Source organism: Rhinoraja longicauda, chromosome 6, assembly GCF_053455715.1.
Source record: "Rhinoraja longicauda isolate Sanriku21f chromosome 6, sRhiLon1.1, whole genome shotgun sequence".
NCBI lineage: Eukaryota > Metazoa > Chordata > Chondrichthyes > Rajiformes > Arhynchobatidae > Rhinoraja > Rhinoraja longicauda.
In genome coordinates this window covers 75679107-75701375 of record NC_135958.1, presented here as the reverse complement: position 1 = coordinate 75701375, position 22269 = coordinate 75679107, and the positions used below count along the sequence as shown (strand labels likewise).

The window sequence follows — 22269 nt, the reverse complement described above, 5'->3', positions numbered from 1 at the left end:
AAGAACCCCATCTACTCCCTGCCGCTTATATTTATTGTATATCTCCCTCTTTTTCCGAACCGTGTCCAATTTCCCTGGAAAACCACGGCTCTTTCAAATTATTATTCTTTCCTTTCCATCGAACAGGGACATAAAGACTCTGTACTCTCAAAATTTCACCTTTAAATATCCTCCATTTCTCTATTATATCCTTTTCATAAAACAAAAATTTCCATTTCACTCCTTTTAAATCCTTTCTCATCTCCTCAAAATTAGCCTTTCTCCAATCCAAAATCTCAACCCTTGGTCCAGATTTGACCTTCTCCATAATGATATTGAAACTAATGGCATTGTGATCACTAGACCCAAAGTGCTCCTCAACACATACCTCCGTCACCTGACCCATCTCATTTCCTAACAGGAGGTCCAACACTGCCCCTTCTCTGGTAGGCACCTCTACGTATTGCTGCAAAAAACTATCCTGCACACATTTCACAAACTCCAAACCATCCAGCCCTTTAACAGAATGTGATTCCCAGTCTATATACGGAAAATTGAAATCACCCACAATCACTACTCTGTGCTTACTACTAATATCTGCTATCTCCTTACATATTTGCTCTTCCAATTCTCGTTCCCTATTTGGCGGTCTATAATACACCCCTATAAGTGTTGCTAAACCTTTCTCATTTCTGAGTTCCACCCAAACAGCCTCCCTAATCGAGCCTTCTAGTCTGTCCTGCCAAAGCACTGCTGTGATATCCTCCCTGACAAGCAATGCAACACCCCCACCTCTTGCCCCTCCGATTCTATCACATCTGAAACAATGAAATCCTGGAATATTTAATTGCCAATCGCAACCCTCCTGCAACCATGTTTCACTGATCGCCACAACATCATACTTCCAGATGTCAATCCAGGCTCTAAGCTCATCCACCTTTCTTACAATGCTCCTAGCATTAAAATATACACATTTAAGGGACCCATCATTTCTTATTTTCAGTTTATTTTTTTTCCCTTCTTTCTCTCCTACATATTGGGTCTGAGTGTTTCCCTTTTCTGCCTCCTGCCTCACACACTGCCTGTTAGCTATCTGTGTTTGAGTCCCTCCCCCCAACCGTACTAGTTTAAAGTCTCCGCAATTATTTTAGCAAATCTCCCCGCCAGGATATTGGTTCCCCTCAGGTTCAGATGCAACCCGTCCTTTTTGTACAGGTTATACTTTCCCCAGAAGAGGTCCCAATGATCCAGAAACTTGAAACCCTGCTCCCTGCACCAGTTCCTCAGCCACGTATTTATCCTCCACCTCACTCCATTCCTATTCTCACTATCGCGTGGCACAGGCAGTAAGCCTGAGATTATTGCTTTGGAAGTCCTTTTTTTTAACTCTCTTCCTAGCCCCCTAAATTCTCCTTTCAGGACCTCTTCCCTTATCCTACCTATATTTTATATTGTTGGTACCTATATGATCTTATGTTTCGATAAGATCCCCTCTCATCCTTCTAAATTCCAGTGTATACAAGCCTAGTCGCTCCAGTCTTTCAACATACAACAGTCCCGCCATTCTGGGAATTAATCTAGTAAACCTACGCTGCACGCCCTCAATAGCAAGAATATCCTTCCTCAAATTTGGAGACCAAAACTGCACACAGTACTCCAGGTGCGGTCTCACTAGGGCCCTGTACAACTGCAGAAGGACCTCTTTGCTAATTTACTCAACTCCTCTTGTTATGAAGGCCAACATTCCATTGGCTTTCTTCACTGCCTGCTGTACCTGCAAACAGACCCTTTGGGCCAACTTGCCCACACCGACCAACATGTCCCATCTACACCAGTCCCAATTGCCTGCATTTGGCCCATGTCCCTCTAAATCTGTCCTATCCATGTACCTAATAGCTTCTTAAAAATTGCAATAGTCCCTGCCTCGACTACTTCCTCCGGCAGCTCGTTCCATACACCTACCACGCTTTGCGTGAAAATTTACCCCCTCAGATTCCTATAAACTCTTTCTCCCTTCAACCTTAAACCTATGTCCTCTGGTTCTCGATTCCCCCATTCTGGGCAAGAGACTGTGCGTCCAGCCGACCAATCCTCTCATGATTTTATACACTTCCATAGCTCCTGAGCTCCAGGGAATAGAGTCCCAGCCTTCTCAACCTCTCCCCTATAGCTCAGGCCCTCGAGTCCTGGCAACTTCCTTGTAAATCTTCTCTGCACCCTTTCCAACGTAACAATATCTTTCCTGTAATATGGTGCCCTGAACTGAACACAATGCCTCTAAATGCGAAGGTTGTTTAGTTGGATTACAGAGAAACCTTCCTCAATGTACTGTGGGAATATGGACCTATGCAGTTACTGCAATATGCCATTGGCAACACACTCTGCCTATGAAGACATTTACTATCGTAGCAAACTTCCTCTTCTCCAGAGGCGCAAGAAATGTTGCTCATGCTACTGGTAACAGTCCAGGGCCCATTGGGAAAAGCTGTGGTTAGCTTGGGTTAAAACACTCTTTTGGAACAACACGTTGCAAAAAACATCAAAAGGTTTCTTGGTAATTTTGCAAAAACCTTCGAGGTTTGCAAGATGCTGCATTGCAAAACAAAGTAAGACAATAACTCCTTTTTCCGTCAAAATGCAAACTCACTCCATTCTCACGATTAGCTCTGTAGCTGGGAAACTATTACAACTGTAAGGCAACTGTGTAGGAAGGAACTGTAGATGCTGGTTTACACCAATTATAGACACAAAATGCTGGAGTAACTCAGCGGATCAGGCAGCATCTCTGGATAAAAGGAATGGGTGACGTTTCGGGTCGAGACCTTTCTTAAGTGTGAAGAAGGGCCTCGACCCGAAACTTCACCCATTCCTTCTGTGTAGGAAGGAACTGTAGATGCTGGTTTAAACCGAAGATAAACACAAAATGCTGGAGTAACTTAGCGGGACAGGCAGCATCTCTGGAGAGAGGGAATGGGTGACATTTCAGGTCGAGACCCTTCTTCGCCCATCCCGAGATGATGCCTGTCCCGTTGAATTACTCCAGCATTTTGTGTAAGGCAACTGTAATAAGTTTGTAAAGACTTCTGCTCTCAGAGTATCTGCCCTCAGAACTGGAAAATTCTTTGTCATAACACAGACCAATGAGGAATAATGAAGGCTCCCTGAGTGTTCAGCTTAACAAAATGATTTGCAGAATCACTGCCAAAGTCTTAAGTCTGAAATATAAATATAAAACATGTTTTACGTGCAGAGGAGTCCAATCTTGATAATATCTCTCCCTGAATTCGAGGAATATAGGACATTGTCTAAAAGCTAATGCCAAGTCTTGCTGGAATGAAGCTAGGAAACCTTTCTATGCATAATAAGTGGCCGAGGCTTGGGAGTTATATCAGGTCAAGTGGGTTTGAATCTGAGATCGACAGTTTTACGTTAATCAGTAGGAGATGGTGGTTCGGGGTAAAGATCGAATCATGAAGTAGTGTGGATCTTCCAAGACTTCACTGAGTGGCGAAAGAGCTTCAGGGAGCAAAGTTAACTGCTCCCTTTCTACCTTCCCATCTGAAAAGGAACCCAAAAGGTTATCTGAGGTGCAAGTCTACCTAGCTTTGTCTGCTATTCTAATAATGTATAAAACTAATTTTAACATAGAAAACTAAATCAGGTATGGTTCTTGCAGTTAGAAAATTTAAGACACTTTTGGAAGTGGATGTTTAGTTTAGTTTGGAGAAACAGTGCCCTTCGGCCCACCGAGTCCTTATCAAACAGCAATCACCCCATACACTAGCACAATCCAACACACTATGGACAATTTACAATTTTTACCGAAGCCAAATTAATCTACAAATCTGTACGTCTTTGGACGGGAGAGATATGGGCCAAACGCGTGCAGGTGGGACTAATACACAGTAGATGGGACATCTTGGTCGGCATGGGCAAGTTGGGCCGAAGGGCCTGTTTCTGTGCTGTACGACTATGACTTTTCTATTTTTAATCAAGGAGGCTATTCAGGTCACCAATTGCTTCAAAAACAAACAAAAAAATAGGTCTTGGGTTAAATTTGCTTTGAAGCCTTAGAAAGAAAATTCACTTTAATGAATGCACAATTTGCTGTGGTGTGCATCTGCTATGACCCAGCTGAAACAGTAACCGAGCAAGCTACCTGCGACGTGCGGTCAATAGGTCACCAGCGCACACTAAATCTACGTGGAATGTTGAGGTCTCCTCTCTCTTTGTTAAGCTCACAGGATGAAACAGTGAGGTATATGTCATTAGCAAACCACAAAGATTCCACCAGAACTGGTCATGTCTGACTATGCAACTCCTCTTGGTAATGTGGTTTACCACTCACTCACTCACAATGAGTGAGATGCTTCGTAGTGGTCTCATAAGCACAGCGAAGCTGTATTTGGTAGTAGTAGGATTATTAAGGGAGCCAGGGGTTATGGGGAGAAGGCAGGAGAATGGGGTTGAAGGGGAAAAATAGATCAGCCATGATTGAGTGGCGGTGTATGCGTGATGAGCCAAATGGCCTAATTCTGTTCCTAGAACTTATGAAGGCCAGGTATTCCACCGCTGATGAAGTTAAATTTCACTCCATTCCATTTCTAATTATCCATCTTATTCTTTATTTCTCTCCCAGATGGGACTGTACCTTTCAATTTCAGTTATTTTTTCTTCTTTTGTTGTCACCAAATACCGATTTAAAAGTAATTGTTATCTTGTCATTGTTATCCAGTCTGAAGATGGGTCCCGACTCGAAACGTCACCTATCGATGTTCTCCAGAGATGCTGTCTGAACTGCTGAGTTACTCCAGCACTTTGTGCCCTTTTTTGTTACCTTGGCTTGCATCCTAATGGTACATCTTCATGTTCTGTCCACCCCTTTCTCATTCTGCAACAAAACATGCTTGTTTTCTCTTTTCCAGTTCTCCTAAAGATTCCCTGACTTGAAATGTCAACCACCACTGATTCTGCGTGACCTCCTAAATATTTCTCTTCCATACAGCACAAGAGTGCTCTGGAGTTGATCTGCCACCTATGTGCGCAAAATGTGCGATTTTTCGAGAAAGCACAACAGCATCAGAGACCCGGGTTCGATACTGACTGCGGGTGCTATCTGTACGAAGTTTGTACGTTCTCCATGTGACCTGCGCGGGTTTTCTCCGGATGCTTCAGTTTCTTCGCACATTCCAACGACGTACAGATTTGTAGGTTAATTGGCTTTGGTAAGAAATGTAAATTGTCCCTAGTGTGTAGGATAGTGCTTGTGCACAGGGGTGGGGGGGGTGGAATCGCTGGTCTGCACAGACCTGGTGGGCCGAAGGACCTGTTTCCGCATTGTCTCTCTAAACTAAACAAATCTGCAAATCATTGCCCTACCCAGTTAATTGCAATCTGGCACGGATCGAGTAATCCATATGCCGTGAGCATTACGGAGATTATTGTCCTGTTATTTGTTCACGGCATGAATAGGACTGTAATGAAGCAAATAGGAACGGAGCCATAGTGAACATCATTCTGACCAGAATAGTTACTCAACTTTTTTCTTTCATTGGCATTGTTCAATGGATTTTGATCTTTTAAACAGTGAGCATGGAATTGTTTTTGTGGTTTCTTTTGCTAATATTAAACATTGTGGCCTCTACTTTAAGTTAGGAGAAATGAAGTGGTCCATCTGTGGGCTCCTGTTGCAAGCCTCTATATTGTCACCACTCAAGTGACCTCCTCAAGAGGTAAAAGTGAAGCAATGAGGAATCACACAACGTGGAAACAGGCCCTTTGGCCCAATGCACCCACGCTGACCAACATGCCTCATCTACACGGTTTCCACGCTGCATGTTGTCTGGAGCCACGCTCCTGGTAGGGTCACCCATGGCGGTAAGGTCGAGGGGGGAGGTCCCTCACAAAGAGCAATCCAACCAAGACCTCAACGGTGGAAAAGGCAGAGGATGACGGCTGACTTTAGTGGAGCGTCACAACGGCTGGGAAGGCGGATGAAGGCCGCAGCAGAAAAGAGTCCCCGGTCGTCTTGGACTCCATGCCACTGGAGCCTGGCCCAGATCTGTCAAGGACCGTGTGGTGGCTGTCTGTGCACCAGTCTCCCTACATTAAACAAAGTCACGCACAGGCGTCCTCCAAATGGAGAGGACAGCCATACTCGCTTCGAGTGACCGCTGATGATGATGTCTAAGAACAAGGGGCCACAGTTTAAGAATAAGGGGTAGGCCATTCAGAACTGAGATGAGGAAAAATGTTTTCAGTCAGAGAGTTGTGAATCTGTGGAATTCTCTGCCTCAGAAGGCAGTGGAGGCCAATTCTCTGAATGCATTCAAGAGAGAGCTAGATAGAGCTCTTAAGGACAGCGGAGTCAGGGGTTATGGGGAGAAGGCAGGAACGGGGTACTGATTGAGAATGATCAGCCATGATCACATTGAATGGTTGTGCTGGCTCGAAGGGCCGAATGGCCTCCTCCTGCACCTATTGTCTATTGTCTAAAGTAATTTAAATATGGATTTTAAATATGAGGACAAAGCAATAAACAATGAGCTATGACTGATGTGTGATGTGAGATGCACTCCCATTTACAAAATGTGGTATCAGGGGAGACAGTGTTTAAACGACAGCCACCGTTAGTGCAAATACAAAATGCTGGAGGAACTCAACGGACCAGGCAGCATCTGTGGATGGATATGTACAGGCAGCGTTTTGGGTTGGGACTCTTCGCCAGACTGCTTTGTGGCATACTTGGTGCCAAAGAGAGAATATATTTCCACCATTTTTTGTCTTCAGTGGTAAAAATAGAATTATGTGAGTGTTCCAAAGACTACACACTCAAGTTCCATTGGCCTAGTTAAGATAACGTTGCTATCTAGTGCAATCTTGGTTAGAGCTACGCTCGAATGGAATTACCTAGAAAATGCAAGATAAGAAATTACCACAGAAAACTTCAGGGCTAGCCTACAAGAAAGAAAACTCTTTCCTATGAATTGTTTCAACATATTAGTTACTCTGCATTCAAAGCCAGCTAGATTATTCCCCTAAGAGACGTTTAAAAAAATGATAGATTTTTTTTATTCCTGCAGGAATACTATAATCTAGAAATTGTGTTATTAGAGCTGCACGGTGGCGCAGCGGTAGAGTTGCTACCTTACAGCGCCAGACACCCGGGTTCAATCCTGACTACAGGTGCTGTCTGTACGGAGTTTGTCCGTTCTCCCCGTGACCTGCCTGGGTTTTCTCCGGGATAGACAATAGACAATGGACAATAGATCTCCGGTTTCCTCCCAGACTCCAAAGATGTACAGGTTTCCTAGGTTGATTAGCTTGGTATAATTGTAAATTGTCCCTGGTGCGTGTAGGATAGAGTTAATGTGCGGGGATCGCTGGTCGGCGCGCACTCGGTGGGCCGAAGGGCCTGTTTACCGCGCTGTATCTCTAAACTAAATAAAACTAAACTATTATTAATGGGAATAAAATACTGTGACATCTGTACAATGCTTTTCAAAGTCCCATAGAGATGAAGATCTTCAATCGAGAGAGTCCTGCCACAGCGTTGCCAAACTTTGCTGTGCAATATTACATTGCATCAAGTTCAGCGTGTGTATCTCCATTCACACATTGCAAGAACTCCCAGCTGCAACTGTGGAAGAGAATCTTACACATTACACGTGCGTGTTACAGGCAACAGCTATAATAATAATAATAATATAATAAACATTTATTTTTTATAGCGCTTTTCCAAATGCTCAAAGACGCTTTACAAAAACAGTCATGACATGAAAACAAACAGACAAACTATCCTGACGGAGAAGCGGCGAACAAATAGCGCCAGCGTCCTCTCACGTCAGGGTCCGGCAGTAGACAATAAAGAACACGACACACAATTACAATTTTTAACACAAACAGCCATTACAGTGATTGCTCCAGGCACACCCTCACTGTGATGGAAGGCAAAGAAAAGTCTTATCTCCTCCTCATTCTTCTCCCGTGGTGCCACGAGGTGATCGAGGCTCCCGACTTTTGAAGCCCCCACCGGGCGATGGAAAGTCCCAGGGCCAAGCAGAGCAGGCCGATGAAGGTCCTGAGCCCCCACCGGGCGATGGAAAGTGCCGCGGCCAGGCCACGCAGGGCGATGAGGGGCCTGCGAGTGGGTCGATCAAACCTCGCGCTTCGGGGTGGTTGAAGCTGCTACGGCTGGAGCTCCCGAAAGCCGGTCGCCAGCCAGGGACCTGCGAACTCCCGATGTTGCGGTCTGCAGGGCCCACGGCCGAAGCCTCCGAGATGGTAAGTCCAGGCCCTGCGACCGGAGTCTTCAAGGTCGATCCCAGCTGGAGGCCGCCGACTCCACGGTGTTAGGCCGTAGCACGAACGGAGACACAACACGGTAAAGGTCGCATCTCCATTGGGGAGGAGATTAGAAAAAAAGGTTTCCCCCACCCCCCCACCGCCCCCCACATATACAGAGTTAAAAATAAATCAAAAGAAACATTTAAACGATAACAAAGACAAAAACAAAAAAAAGACCGAGAGACTGCCGGTGAGCCGCAGCTGCAGAACGCAACCACGCCCCCTTCAGGCTAAGCTAATGCAGTTGATAGGACTTTGGTCAGGCCACATTTGGAGTATTGCATGCAATTCTGGTCACCCCATTAGAGAAAACTTCCCAACGTTGGGGGAGTCCAGAACAAGGGGCCACAGTTTAAGAATAAGTGGTAGGCCATTTATGTGAATCTGTGGAATTCTCTGCCTCAGGAGGCAGTGGAGGCCAATTCTCTGAATGCATTCAAGAGAGAGCTAGATAGAGCTCTTAAGGATAGCGGAGTCAGGGGGTATGGGGAGAAGGCAGGAACGGGGTAGGAAAAGGGGACGTACAACGAGATCTGGGTGTCCTAGTGCATCAGTCACTGAAAGGAAGCATGCAGGTACAGCAGGCAGTGAAGAAAGCCAATGGAATGTTGGCCTTCATAACAAGAGGAGTTGAGTATAGGAGCAAAGAGGTCCTTCTGCAGTTGTACATGGCCCTAGTGAGACCGCACCTGGAGTACTGTGTGCAATTTTGGTCTTCAAATTTGAGGAAGGATATTCTTGCTATTGAGGGCGTGCAGCGTAGGTTTACTAGGTTAATTCCCAGAATGGCGGGACTGTCATATGTTGAAAGACTGGAGCGACTAGGCTTGTATACACTGGAATTTAGAAGGATGAGAGGGGATCTTATCAAAACATATAAGATTATTAAGGGGTTGGACACGTTAGAGGCAGGAAACATGTTCCCAATGTTGGGGGAGTCCAGAACCAGGGGCCACAGTTTAAGAATAAGGGGTAGGCCATTTAGAACGGAGATGAGGAAAAACCTTTTCAGCCAGAGAGTTGTAAATCTGTGGAATTCTCTGCCTCAGAAGGCAGTGGAGGCCAATTCTCTGAATGCATTCAAGAGAGAGCTAGATAGAGCTCTTAAGGATAGCGGAGTCAGGGGGTATGGGGAGAAGGCAGGAACGGGGTACTGATTGAGAATGATCAGCCATGATCACATTGAATGGCTGTGCTGGCTCGAAGGGCCGAATGGCCTCCTCCTGCACCTATTGTTTATTGTCTATTGTCTAAAAGATGTGGCGGCTTTGGGAGAGGTTGCAGAAGAGGTTTATCAGAATGCTGCCTGGATTAGTGGGTTTCAGCTGCAGAGTTTGGATACACTTGGATTATTTTCTTTGGAATGTCGGAGGTTGAGGGAAGACTTGATATTACTATACATCAATATAGTAGACAGGATAGACGTTCAGAACCTTTTTCCCCCACAGAATGTGGTGGGGGGATTGAAATGCACTGCCAGGGGTGGTGGTGGAGCAGATACAAATACAATCATTGCATTTAAGAGTTTTTTGGAAAGGCACCTGGAAGTATAGAGGGATATGGGTCATGTACAGGCTGTTGAGATCAGTTAAACTTGGCTTTATGTTGAGCACAAACAACGTGGGCTGAAAGGCCCGTTCCCGTGTGGTGTTATGTTCTACTGACAGCTAGTTACAAATGGGTATCTTTTTCCACACAAAGGGTGGTGGGTGTATGGAACAATCTGCCAGAGGAGGTAGTTGAGACAGGGAATTATCCCATCACTTAAGAAACAGATAGGTCAGGTTTGGAGGGATATGGACCAAACACGGGCAGGTGGGACGAGTGTAGCCGGAACATGTTGGGCAAGTTGGGCCGGAGGGCCTGTTTCCACTCTGTATCACTATGACTCTATAATGGATGCTGCAAAGATGGGAGGAAGAAGGGACGGTGTTATGGGTGGGTCGCGGGAAGTTAGTTATAAACAATAGACAATAGGTGCAGGAGGCGGCCATTTGGCCCTTCGAGCCAGCACCGCCATTCAATGTGATCATGGCTGATCATTCTCAATCAGTACCCCGTTCCTGCCTTCTCCCCACACCCCCTGACTCTGCTATCCTTAAGAGCTCTATCTATCTCTCTCTTGAATGCATTCAGAGAATTGGCCTCCACTGCCTTCTGAGGCAGAGAATTCCACAGATTCACAACTCTCTGACTGAAAAAGTTTTTTCTCATCTCCGTTCTAAATGGCCTACCCCTTATTCTTAAACTGTGGTGGGAAATGGTCCCACAGGAGACGTGTTCTCTGTCCAAGAGGGCTGCTGACACCCTCCAGGGCTACTGTCAGACAGACCAGTTTACTGTAGCTACGTTGTACCGTTCCTAAAACAGATCCAACCAGCCCCACTTCCAACCAGCTGTCATCATTTCTTTGATCTTTCCCCAACACATCAGTGGCAATCTTGAAATAAATACTAATTGAGACAATGCTACTGGTGTTTCGAAAAATTCCAAAGGTTTACACAGACAGCTAAATCCTTTATTCCATTAAATAAACATTGAATTCACCTGTTAATGTACTTCAAACTCTGAAATTTTCCAGTGTCTAATAATGGGAACATGATCTCTGGCAGGTGTCAATTTATCCACAAAATGCTGGAATAACTCAGCAGGTCAGGCAGCATCTCAGGAGAGAAGGAATGGGTGACGTTTCGGGTTGAGACCCTTCTTCAGACTGAGTCTGAAGAAGGGTCTCGACCCGAAGCATCACCCATTCCTTCTTTCCTGAGATGCTGCCTGACCTGCTGAGTTACTCCAGCATTTTGTGGATAAATACCTTCGATTTGTACCAGCATCTGCAGTTATTTTCCTACACTACTCTGGCAGGTGTCAAAGTTGACGTCATCGAATTAACTTATTGAAACATAAAATAAGGTTCAACATGACAGTTTTGTGAGAATTAGTGACTTTTTTTTAATACAGTGTGGAACCAGGCCCTTCTGCCCACCGGGTCCGTGCCGGCCAACTAACTCTATCCAAAACTCTAGGGACAATTTAAAATTATACCAAGCCAATTAGCCTACAAACCTGTACGTCTTTGGAGTGTGGGAGGAAACTGGAGCTCCCGTGGAAAACCCACGCAGGTCGCGGGGAGAAGGCACAAATTCCATACTGACAAGCACCCGTAGTCAGGATCGAACCAGGGCCTCTGGCAATGTAAGGCGGCAGCTCTACCGCTGTGCCACCGTGCCGTCCCGCCACCCCCACACCACCATGCCAATTTGAGAGTTCAAAACAAACACAAAGGGCACGCAGTGGCGCAGCTGGGAGAGCTGCTGCCTCACAGCATCAGAGACTCGCGTTCAATCCTGACCATCAGTGATGTCCGTGTATTTTCCATGTTCTCCCTGTGATCGCATGGGTTTCCACCAGGTGCTCCTGTTTCCTTCCACATCCCAAAGACGTGCAGGATTGACAGACGTTAATTGGCCTTCTGCAAATTGCCCCGTGTGTAGGGAGTGGATGAGAAAGTGGGATAACAAAGAAGTAGTGTGAATGGGTGATCAATGGTCGGTACAGACCCGATGGGCTGAGGGGCCTGCTTCCATGCTGCATCTCTGAACTCTCAGCTACAAAATTGGCGCTGTGATCGGCTGCATGTTACATTTCTGGCAAGAATCATTTGAATGTTATGACGTCTGTAGTCTGTTTGTAAAGGAAATAATTATAGAACTGCTTCCGAAATGTACACTTGTTAAAAACATAAGTATTGTTACAGATGTGGACAAGAAATGAAAAGAAACACTGCTTTGAAATGTACGGAAATAGGTTTCAAAGTCATGTTAATGTTGGCACCAATATTTTCCTTTGGAGCAAATAGACACGAATAATATACATAGGATATCTGGCACAGAAATAGACTACGCTGCCCAACAAGTCCATGCCTATGTTTATTCTCCACTCAAACCTTTCCTCATTTAAATCTATCAGCATAACCCACCATTTCGTGTTCCCTTACATATTTGTTCCGATTATCTACGTTATTCACTCCAACCATTATCTGTGGGAACATTCTCACCGAGCTCTGGAAAAGAGGTTTAGTTTAGTTTAGAGATACAGCTTTGGTCCACCGCACATTGACACTATACTACACACACTAGGGACAATTTACATTTATACCAAGCCAATTAACCAACAAACATGTACGCCTTTGGAGCGTGGGAGGAAACTGAAGATCTAGAAGAAAACCCGTGTGGTCATGAGGAGAACGTACAAACTCCGTACAGACAGCACCCGTAGTTGGGATCGAACCCGGGTCTCCGGTGCTGCAAAGAGCTGTAAGGCAGCAACTCTACCGCTGCGCCACCGTGCCACAGTTTCCTATGAATGATCCCGGGGATGATTAGGTTAAGGCATGAGGAACGTTTGAAGGCTCTGGGCCTCTACTCGCTTGAGTTTAGGATGAGGGGGGCGGATGTACCAGATAATGAAAGGCCTAGATAGAGTGGACGTGGAGAGAATGTTTCCAGTAATGGCAGAGTCTAGAACCCGAGGGCACAGCCTCAGAATAAAAGGACATCCCTTTAGTATGGAATTGAGGAGGAATTTCTTTATCCAGGGTGTGGTGAATCTGTGGAATTCATTGCCGGAGGGAGATAGCTGTGGAGGCCGTCAATGGGTATTTTTAAAGCAGAGATTGACAGGTTCTTGATTAGTAAGGTTGTCAAAGGTTACGGGGAGAAGGCAGGAGAATGGGGTTGAGAGGGAAAAATAGATCAGCCATGAGTGAATGGCGGAGTAGACTCAATGGACCGAATAGCCTAATTCTGCTCCTATGTCATGAATTTTTAGATCTGAATTTTCAGCCTCACAAGCTGATTTCACTTGTTGATCAAGGCTAACTGAATCGATTCCATTTGCTTATCTTGTTTTCATACCTCTCAGTATTTATACCATACAAAGACAATCAGTCATTCTTGAAAGTACAGTAAACATTTCTTGTGCTTTTAAGTACCAAGGTGTAAAAGTATGGAGAAACAAGGAGATGCTGGCTTACGGAAAAAAAAATGCTGGAGTAACTCAGCTGTTTAGGGAGCATCACGGATAGATGATGTTTCGGATCTGGACCCCAATCAAGAGTCTGAAGAAGAGTCTCGACCTGAAGCATCACCTATCCATGTTCTCCAAGGATGCTGTCTGACCTGCTGAGTTACTCCAGCAGTTTGTGTGAAATTGTGGACTTCATCACATGGGCTAAATGGGAAATGCAAGAATGTACTCTTTTTATGGATGTGAAGTTTCAATTCCGTTGAAGGCAATGAAATTGAAAATTCGGAAGCAGAGTTCAATGCACAAATGCTTACATTGGTGTTAAAGCACATGCTAAGATAGATGTATTTATACTTTGATTAATCCAGGTTGATTTGTTTAATTTAGTTTAGTTTAGTTTAGTTTAGTTTAGTTTAGTTTAGAGAGACAGTGAAACTTACATTTTTAGTGCAAACCTAGTGATCTCCATTACACATCACCAGAAACTACACATGTTTATACACTGGTACAACACAAACTCTATCAAACCAATTTCTAATGAAAATTGCAGAGAATTAACCTAGATTACTGAAGACATGAATCATTAAAAAAATATTAGGTTTTAAGAACTCTTGCCAACTCTCTCTTCTGTTGCTTGCAAAATGAACACATTGCTTAGCAACTTTAAGCTGAAAAGTAGTTTTGAACAGTTTTTCCTTTTGTGTTTACAGCAATGTTTGGGCAGCAAGCTGAATGAAGCAGGCTGTGTGAAATGAGTAAGTTGTCAGGGCCAGCTTTGGCACTCTTGCTTCTGAGTCAGAAAGTCCAGGTCCAGATTCCACTCTGGAAACTTGTGCACTCTCCTGACATGCTGACTGACACTCCTAAATGGTAGTGACAAAGTGCTACCTCGAGACGATTTCAAAGAAAAGGAGGCAAGTTTTCCACAAAATCTTCTTACATAGTTACTGTTCAATCAGAATCCCTAACACAGATTACTCATTGCATGATGTCCCCACCACAATGTGACTGGGAACCAGTAGACCAAATGCCTTCCTCATATATAACGACACAAAGTGCTGGAGTAACTCAGCGGGTCAAGCACCATCCCTGAAGAACATGGATAGATGGTGTTTCGGGTCTGGACGCCCCCCTACTATCAGTCTGAAGAAGTGTCCAGACCCAAAATGTCACCTATCCATGTTCTAAAAAGATGTCGCCTGACCTGCTGGGTTACTCCTGCATTTTGCGTCCTTTCTTCTAAACCAGCGTCTGCTGTTCCATATGTCTGCCTTCCTCATACGTTTTCTGAAGAATCAATGTGAGACAACTGTGCATTATCGTTAAAAAAAGTACTATATTCAGAAAATATCCAAAACTGCACAATAGTGACAGAAGGCCAAAGAAAATATCTAAAATTAGTACGTTATTACAAGGAGTTTTAATGGAGTTCAAGAGACTGCAATGTTGGAATCTAAGTCTAGAGCCTTTCTCTCCTTCTATTCTACCTCCGGTGATTCCATTCTTGTTCCCTTTACCATTACCGGCCTCCAGCCACCAATCACCAATTTTCACATGCCCTTTCCTCCTGGTTACACACCTAACACCCACACTCTTCACCCACCAGATCTCCTCTCTCCCATGTGGTTCCATTTGTCCTTCAGCTCTCCTTAATGCTTCCCATTATCATCGAGTCCCAGAAATCAGCCCTCAACTCATCCATGCCAACCCATTCTTATCTTACTTTTGAACCTGCTTGTCCGCATCCATCTTCACCCTCCCCTCACCCATCCCCCAACCCCCAGCTCCATCTACCCTTTTCTCCCCTTGTCCGCTATTTCCTATCTTCCGAAGGTAGACACGAAATGCTGGAGTGACTCAACGGGTCAGGCAGCATCTCTGGAGAAAAGGAATCGAAAGAAGGGTTCCGACCCGAAACATCACCTACTTTGATTAGTTCAGGTGTCAGAGGTTATGGGGAGAAGGCAGGAGAATGGGATTAGGAGGGAGAGATAGATTATCCATGATTGAATGGTGTAGACTTGATGGGCCGAATGGCCTCATTTTACTCCCATCACATGACCTTATTCTCCTTTTCTCCAGATGCTGCCTGAGCCGCTGAGTTACTGCAGCATGTTGTGTCTATCTTCGGTGTAAACAAGCATCGACAGTTCCTTCCTCCTATCATCCCTCTCTCTACTCCACCTGGCTTCGTCCACCCATCTTATCCCACTCCCCCTTAGCCCACAATCACCTACCAGTCCCTGTCTCACCACTCCTCTCCTCTCCACTTTATACCAGCTACCTTCCCTCTTCATTTTCAGTCGTGACGCATGGTTTTGACCCGAAACATGGACAATTCTCTTTCCCTCCCCAGATGCTGCTTGACCCACTGAGTTCCTCCGGCAGTTTACATTTTGCACGTGCTTTTAATATTTGATAAGGCTAGCTACAGTTCTCTTGAAAACATGCAGATAGAAATATTTCCTGAGTTTTTCACTTAGGGCATGGACAAGCCGTGAGACCAGATTACTCAACTTCTGTTTATATTGCTTATTCCCTTGTTTATACTGCTATAATATCATAGGCCTGGAGGTTGGGCAAGAATTATTTATCATCCAGTAATTTCTTCAGCCCTTGTTTTCCAGTTCACAATGCTTTCCATATGTTCCCTTGATTTTCTTTGCCCTGCTCTTGAGTTTCCACTCGTCACTTTCATTTCATGTTTCATGTATGTTGTGTTTTATGACTGTTGGAAGATCAATTTCCCTCCTGGGATAAATAAAGTTCTATCGTATCGTATCGTATCGCATTGTATTGCGCCTATATCATTCGAAGAGAGTCCTTTCATAAGATCAAGGACCACTCATGTAATTGAACAATCATGCACGCTGATGCTTAGACACTCTTGAAGAGGTTCACCTGCACCTCCTCCAACCTCATCTATTGCATCCGCTGCTCTAGATGTCAACTTATTTACATCGGCGAAACCAAGTGCAGGCTCGACGATCGCTTCGCTCAACACCTGCGCTAGGTCCGCATTAACCAAACTGATCTCCCGGTGGCCGAGCACTTCAACTCCCCCTCCCATTCCCAGTCTGACCTTTCTGTCATGGGCCTCCTCCATTGCCATAGTGAGGCCCACCGGAAATTGGAGGAGCAGCACCTCATATTTCGCCTGGGCAGCTTGCAGCCCAGTGGTATGAACATCCAACTTCTCCAACTTTAGATAGTTCCTCTGTCCCTCTCTTCCCCTCCTCCTTCCCAGATCTCCCTCTATCTTCCTGTCCCCACCTACATCCTTCCTTTGTCCCGCCCCCCCCTGACATCAGTCTGAAGAAGGGTCTCGACCTGAAATGTCACCCATTCCTTCTCTCCCGAGATGCTGCCTAACCTGCTGAGTTACTCCAGCATTTTGTGAATAAATACCTTCGATTTGTACCAGCATCTGCAGTTATTTTCTTATACTACTTGAAGAGGTGTCAGTGTGCATCTATGAATGGTGTGTGTGTGTGTGTGTGTTTTTGTGTGTGTGTTTGTGTGCATGTCTGTGTGGGTGTGTGCATGTGTGTGTGCGTGCGCACACGCGCTTATAGCAAAGCAAAATCTCCACTCATCTGGGACTTAGTCTGGGACTTGGACTCTGTTAGGTCCATGTGATAGTTGGTTAACAAGGGCCACACTACATTCAATGAATTCATGCACAGATTTCTCCACTCCACAGGATTAGAGTAGAGGCAAGTCATCCTTCACTCTGAAGGATCACCAAAGGACAAGAACCATTCTATGCGGTCCACGCCACTACCTGGTGCACACTTAAATGGTTCAACAAGCCACAGATCTCAATGTTACTGACTGATTTTAGGCACAATAGGTGTGAAGAGTTATGGAAATAACTAAACACTCATGCTCTATGGAAAGTTGATAGCATCTGTACTCTCGTTAACCAATGTTACAGGGGTAGAGGTGCTTATAGCACATCAGAATGAAGAAGTGTAAAAAAAACATTTTTTAAGGTATTGCTAGAAATAACAAAGTAGAACAGGAAAACCAATTTGCTTTAATTAAAAGCTGCAAAACCTGAGTACACAGAACAGTGGAAAATATTTTTCTAAGTTTAAGGTGTTGAATTTCCATTGGAGATGCATGCTTTAATCTGACTGCAAATGGCTAAATGAGCTACATTTGACAAAACATTTTTCTTCAAATGCCTCGAAACAGCAATTTCACCTTCATCCTGCCCAGAACAAAATACATTACCCAGGAACATACTCTGATTAAATTAAACTTTGGTTATTTAAGTGATAATCTGAGGGGCACAAAGCGCTGGAGTAACTCAACAGGCCAGGCAGCATCTGTGAAGACAGTAGCAGAAGTCACGGGGGGGGGGGGGGGGGAGGGGGGGGGAGCAGTGAGGGTATGTCTCACAGAATTCCCTTTGGAGAGAAGGAAGAACTTAGTCATGGAGTCAAACAGCGTGGAAACAGGCCCTTCGGCCCAAATGTGTAGGAAAGAACTGCAGATGCTGGTTTAAATCAAAGGTAGACACAAAATGCTGGAGTAACTCAGCGGATCAGGCAGCATCTCGGGAGAGAAGGAATCCGTGACGTTTTGGGTCGAGACCCTTCTTCAGACTGATGTCAGGGGTGTGGGCGGGACAGAGATAGAATGTAGTCGGAGACAGTAAGACTGGTGGGAGAACTGGGAAGGGGAGGGGATGGAGAGAGAGGGAAAGCAAGGGCTATTTGAAGTTAGAGAAGTCAATGTTCATGCAGCTTGGGTGTAAGCTACCCAAGCGAAATATGAGGTGCTGTTCATTCAATGTGCACTGGGCCTCACTCTGACAATGGAGGAGGCCCAGGCCAGAAAGGGAATGGGAGGGGAAGTTAAAGTGCTGAGCAACCGGAAGATCAGGTAGGTTAAGGCAGACTGAGTGGAGGTGTTCAGCGAAACGATCGCCGTGTCTGCACTTGGTCTCGCCAATATATATATATATATATATATATATTTTATTTTAGAGATACAGCGCGGAAACAGGCCCTTCGGCCCACCGAGTCCGCGCCGCCCAGCGATTCCCGCACATTAACACTATCCTACACACACTAGGGACAATTTACCCAGTCAATTAACCTGTACGTCTTTGGAGTGTGGGAAGAAACCGAAGATCTCGGAGAAAACCCACGCAGGTCACGGGGAGAACGTACAAACTCCGTACAGATGGCACCCGTAGTCGGGATCGAACCTGAGTCTCCGGCGCTGCATTCGCTGTAAGGCAGCAACTCTACAGCTGCGCCACCGTGCCGCCCTATGCCGATATGCAGGAGGTCAGGTAGGTTAAGGCGGACTGAGCGGAGCTGCCAACTTGCTCATGCCAACCAACATGCTCCATCTACACTAGTCCCACCTGCCTGCATTTGGCCCTTATCCCTCTCAACCTGCCCTATCCATTTATCTGTCTAAATGTTTCTTAAATGTTGCGATAGTACCTGCAACTTCTTCAAAGCATACTTTGAGGAGTTTTTGCAGTGGAGCAGTCAAAATGTGGAAATGAAGAACTGCAGACGCTAATTATTATAAATTAACCAGTACCTACAGTTTAGACTGCATTTTAGAGATACAGCACTGAAACAAGCCCTTTGGCCTACTGAGTCCGTGCCGACCAGCACTCACTGCGTAACACTGGCACTGTCCTAGACATTAGGGACTATTTACTATTTTCCCGAAGCCCATTAACCTACACACCTGCATGTCTTTGGAGTATGGGAGGAAACCGGAGCATAGGGAGAACGTACAAACTCCGTATAGACGGCACCCGTAGTCGGGATTGAATCCGGGCCTCTGGTGCTGTAAGGCAGCAACTCTACCATCGCGCCACGCCTAAATAACTTTGATAAATTGAGGGAATTGTTATAGTCAGATAACAAAAATATCTTCCAATACTTAGTTCGATTTAATAACAACCATTATCTTCTTCTCTCACTTTGGATTTTCTCAAATTTAGACACCACTTTTTCATAATTTGCTTGTACTGCATCCAACCTTGCACAATTGAAACTATTGTATATATTATGAAAACCCTGAAACATTTTAAACATGACGTGAATTGTGTTGTCATGCGGATATGAATATTTCATGGGATGGTGAAAGAAGGCGGGGAATGAACTGGGAAGATTCTCTTGGGAAACCCATAAATTTGGATTGTCCACAATTTCACAATTTTGAAACTCATTTAGAAAGGATTAAAATATATTTGCTATGAGTTTTCCTGAAGATTATTCTTGAACAACCACAAGCAAAACGATGCAACAAAGTCTTGTTGTTTTGTGTATCAACATGTTGGTAATCCCAACAAAACATGTTTTAAAAAATTGCAGAAACAAAAAAAGAGATTTAAGAACTGCTGAAAGAAAAAGTTAAGATAACAGTTAGCTTTCTAACTTGAAAACAGACACAAAATGCTGGAGTAACTCAGCGGGACAGGAATTTTTAACTTATCAGGATTACTGTACAATATTGATATGGGTCTCACCAAAATCATTAACTTGCTCTTTTAAATGCCGTGGCTTACGATGCATTTCCTTGATTCCTGTATGATTTGCTCATTTATTCCTATAAAGAAACTGTTTGCACTGTAGTTATCAATCTCAACTCTGAAGTAGGGCCCCGACCCGAAACTTCACCTATCCATGTTCTCCAGAGGTGCTGTCTGACCTGCTGAGTTACTCTAGCATTTGTGCCTATCTTTAGTTATCAATCTCAGTTGGGTTGCTGCACTGATTTTCAGATGGCTGAACGAACCCACACTCCCTGCTACAAATTCAAATATACATAGGTATGTACTATTGCCCAGGCTTAAACACTAATAAGTTTTATACACATTGAAGAAATAGGTGAAATCCAAAATACCTCTCTGTATACCCTCTATGTATTGATTAAGGAAACTTTCTTGAACACATTTAACATATTCATCCCATCCAAGCCCTTTACACCATGGGAGATCTCGTCAATGTTAAGGATATCGAGACCTCCCACAAAAACTGTCCAATTATTCTTACAGCTATCTGCAATCACCTTACACATCTGCACCTCTATTTCCCTCTGACTATTGGGGGCTTTAATACAGTCCCATCAAAGTGGTCATTCCCTGTCTGTTTCTAAATTCTACCCAGATAGCAACCCCCAAGGAATATCCTATCTAAGTTTGTTCTTCCTCATCAACCCCCCCCCCCCCCCCCCCACCCCTCCCCCACCTCTCCTGCATCTCTAGATGTTTTGGGTTGGCACCCTTCTTTAGACTTTGGAAGAAGGGTCCAGACCCGAAACGTCACCTATCCTTGTTCTCCTGAGATGCTGCCTGCCCCGCTGAGTTACTCCAGCACTTTATGTATTTTATGTATTTTATAAAGGATTTAGGTTTGGGTTTATTGTTGTCACTTGTACCGAGGTACAGTCTCTCCCATCCCCTCTCTCTCTCCCGTCCCATCTCCCTCTCTCCCATCCCCTCTCTCTCTCACTACCTCCTCTCTACCCCTGCCCTCTCTACCTCTGCCTGCCTCTCTCTCCCCTCCCCTCTCCCTCACTACCTCTTCTCTACACCTGCCCTCTCTACCTCTGCTTGCCTGCCTGCCTCTCTCCCCTCCCCTCACTACCTCCTCTCTACCCTGCCTTCTCTACCACTGCCTCTCTACCCCTGCCTCTCTCCCCTCTCTCTCACTACCTCCTCTACCCCTGCCCTCTACCTCTCCCTCTCCCCCCTCCCTCTCTCTCACTCACTGCCTCCTCTATCCCTGCCCTCTCTACATCTGCCTCTCCCCCTCCCCTCTCTCTCTCTCTCTCTCACTACCACCTCTCTACCCCTCCCTCTCCCAACCTCCCTCCATTTCCTTCCAATCCCCTCCACCCCCTCTATATCCTCCCATCTCACCTTCCCCACGCCCTCTTCCCTTCTGGCCCTCTCTCCACCTCCCTCCCCTGCTATCCTCCCCCCTCATTCCCTCTCCCCCCCCCCCGGCGAAGCTAGGCCGCAGCCTCGGCCTCTCCTTACCGTTGACGGTTGGGTCCTCTCCGTACACATCGTCCCCGAGTGCGGCGCTGCCCATGGCGGCCCGCATGGCCGCGCCGGGCCGGCTCACCGTGTCGCTGCGCAGGTCGACCACCCGGTGCGGCCCAGCCTCAGCCCCAGGGCGAGGCCCCGAGCCCCGGTACCAGCGGCGGCCGGCCGCGGGGAGCCTCAGCAGCCCGGAGCGCATCGCCCCGGCCCCGGCCCCGGCCATGACCCTCCCTGGCCGGGATCACTGGCAATCCCAGAGGGAGCCCCAGGAGCCGTCTCCAGCCCGAAGCCTATAGCTCTGACCCCTCGAGCTCTGACCCCTCGAGCTCTGACCCCTCGAGCTCTGACCCCTCGAGCTCTGACCCCTCGAGCTCTGACCCCTCGAGCTCTGACCCCTCGAGCTCTGACCCCTCGAGCTCTGACCCCTCGAGCTCTGACCCCTCGAGCTCTGACCCCTCGAGCTCTGACCCCTCGAGCTCTGACCCCTCGAGCTCTGACCCCTCGAGCTCTGACCCCTCGAGCTCTGACCCCTCGAGCTCTGACCCCTCGAGCTCTGACCTCTCCTTTCCCCCCCACCTGCCCCTCCTACCCTCCCCTTTGCCCTCTTCGTCCTGTGCCCTTCCTTAAAGCAATGACCCCTCGCTCCTTTTCCTCCCTCGTCCTCTGCTCACACTTCTACTTGCTTGTTTGCCCCCCCTACTCTTCTCTTCCCAGCTATGACCCCTCTAGCTCTGACCCCTCTAGCTCTGACCCCTCTAGCTCTGTCCCCTCTAGCTCTGACCCCTCAAGCTCTGACCCCTCTAGCTCTGATCCCTCTAGCTCTGATCCCTCTAGCTCTGACCCCTCTAGCTCTGACCCCTCTAGCTCTGACCCCTCTAGCTCTGACC

General features: G+C 46.1%; 1 protein-coding gene across 1 annotated transcript in view; it reads right to left on the bottom strand.

Moving 5' to 3' along the window:
* The window catches only part of tha1 (threonine aldolase 1), a 71180-nt gene extending 49505 nt beyond the window's left edge, over positions 1–21675 (bottom strand). Inside the window, exon 1 of the mRNA XM_078401892.1 lies at positions 21377–21675. Within this exon, the coding sequence (XP_078258018.1) occupies positions 21377–21605 (229 nt within the window). The 5' untranslated portion in view covers positions 21606–21675. The remainder of the gene's footprint in view (positions 1–21376) is intronic.
* Positions 21676–22269: the final 594 nt, after the last annotated feature.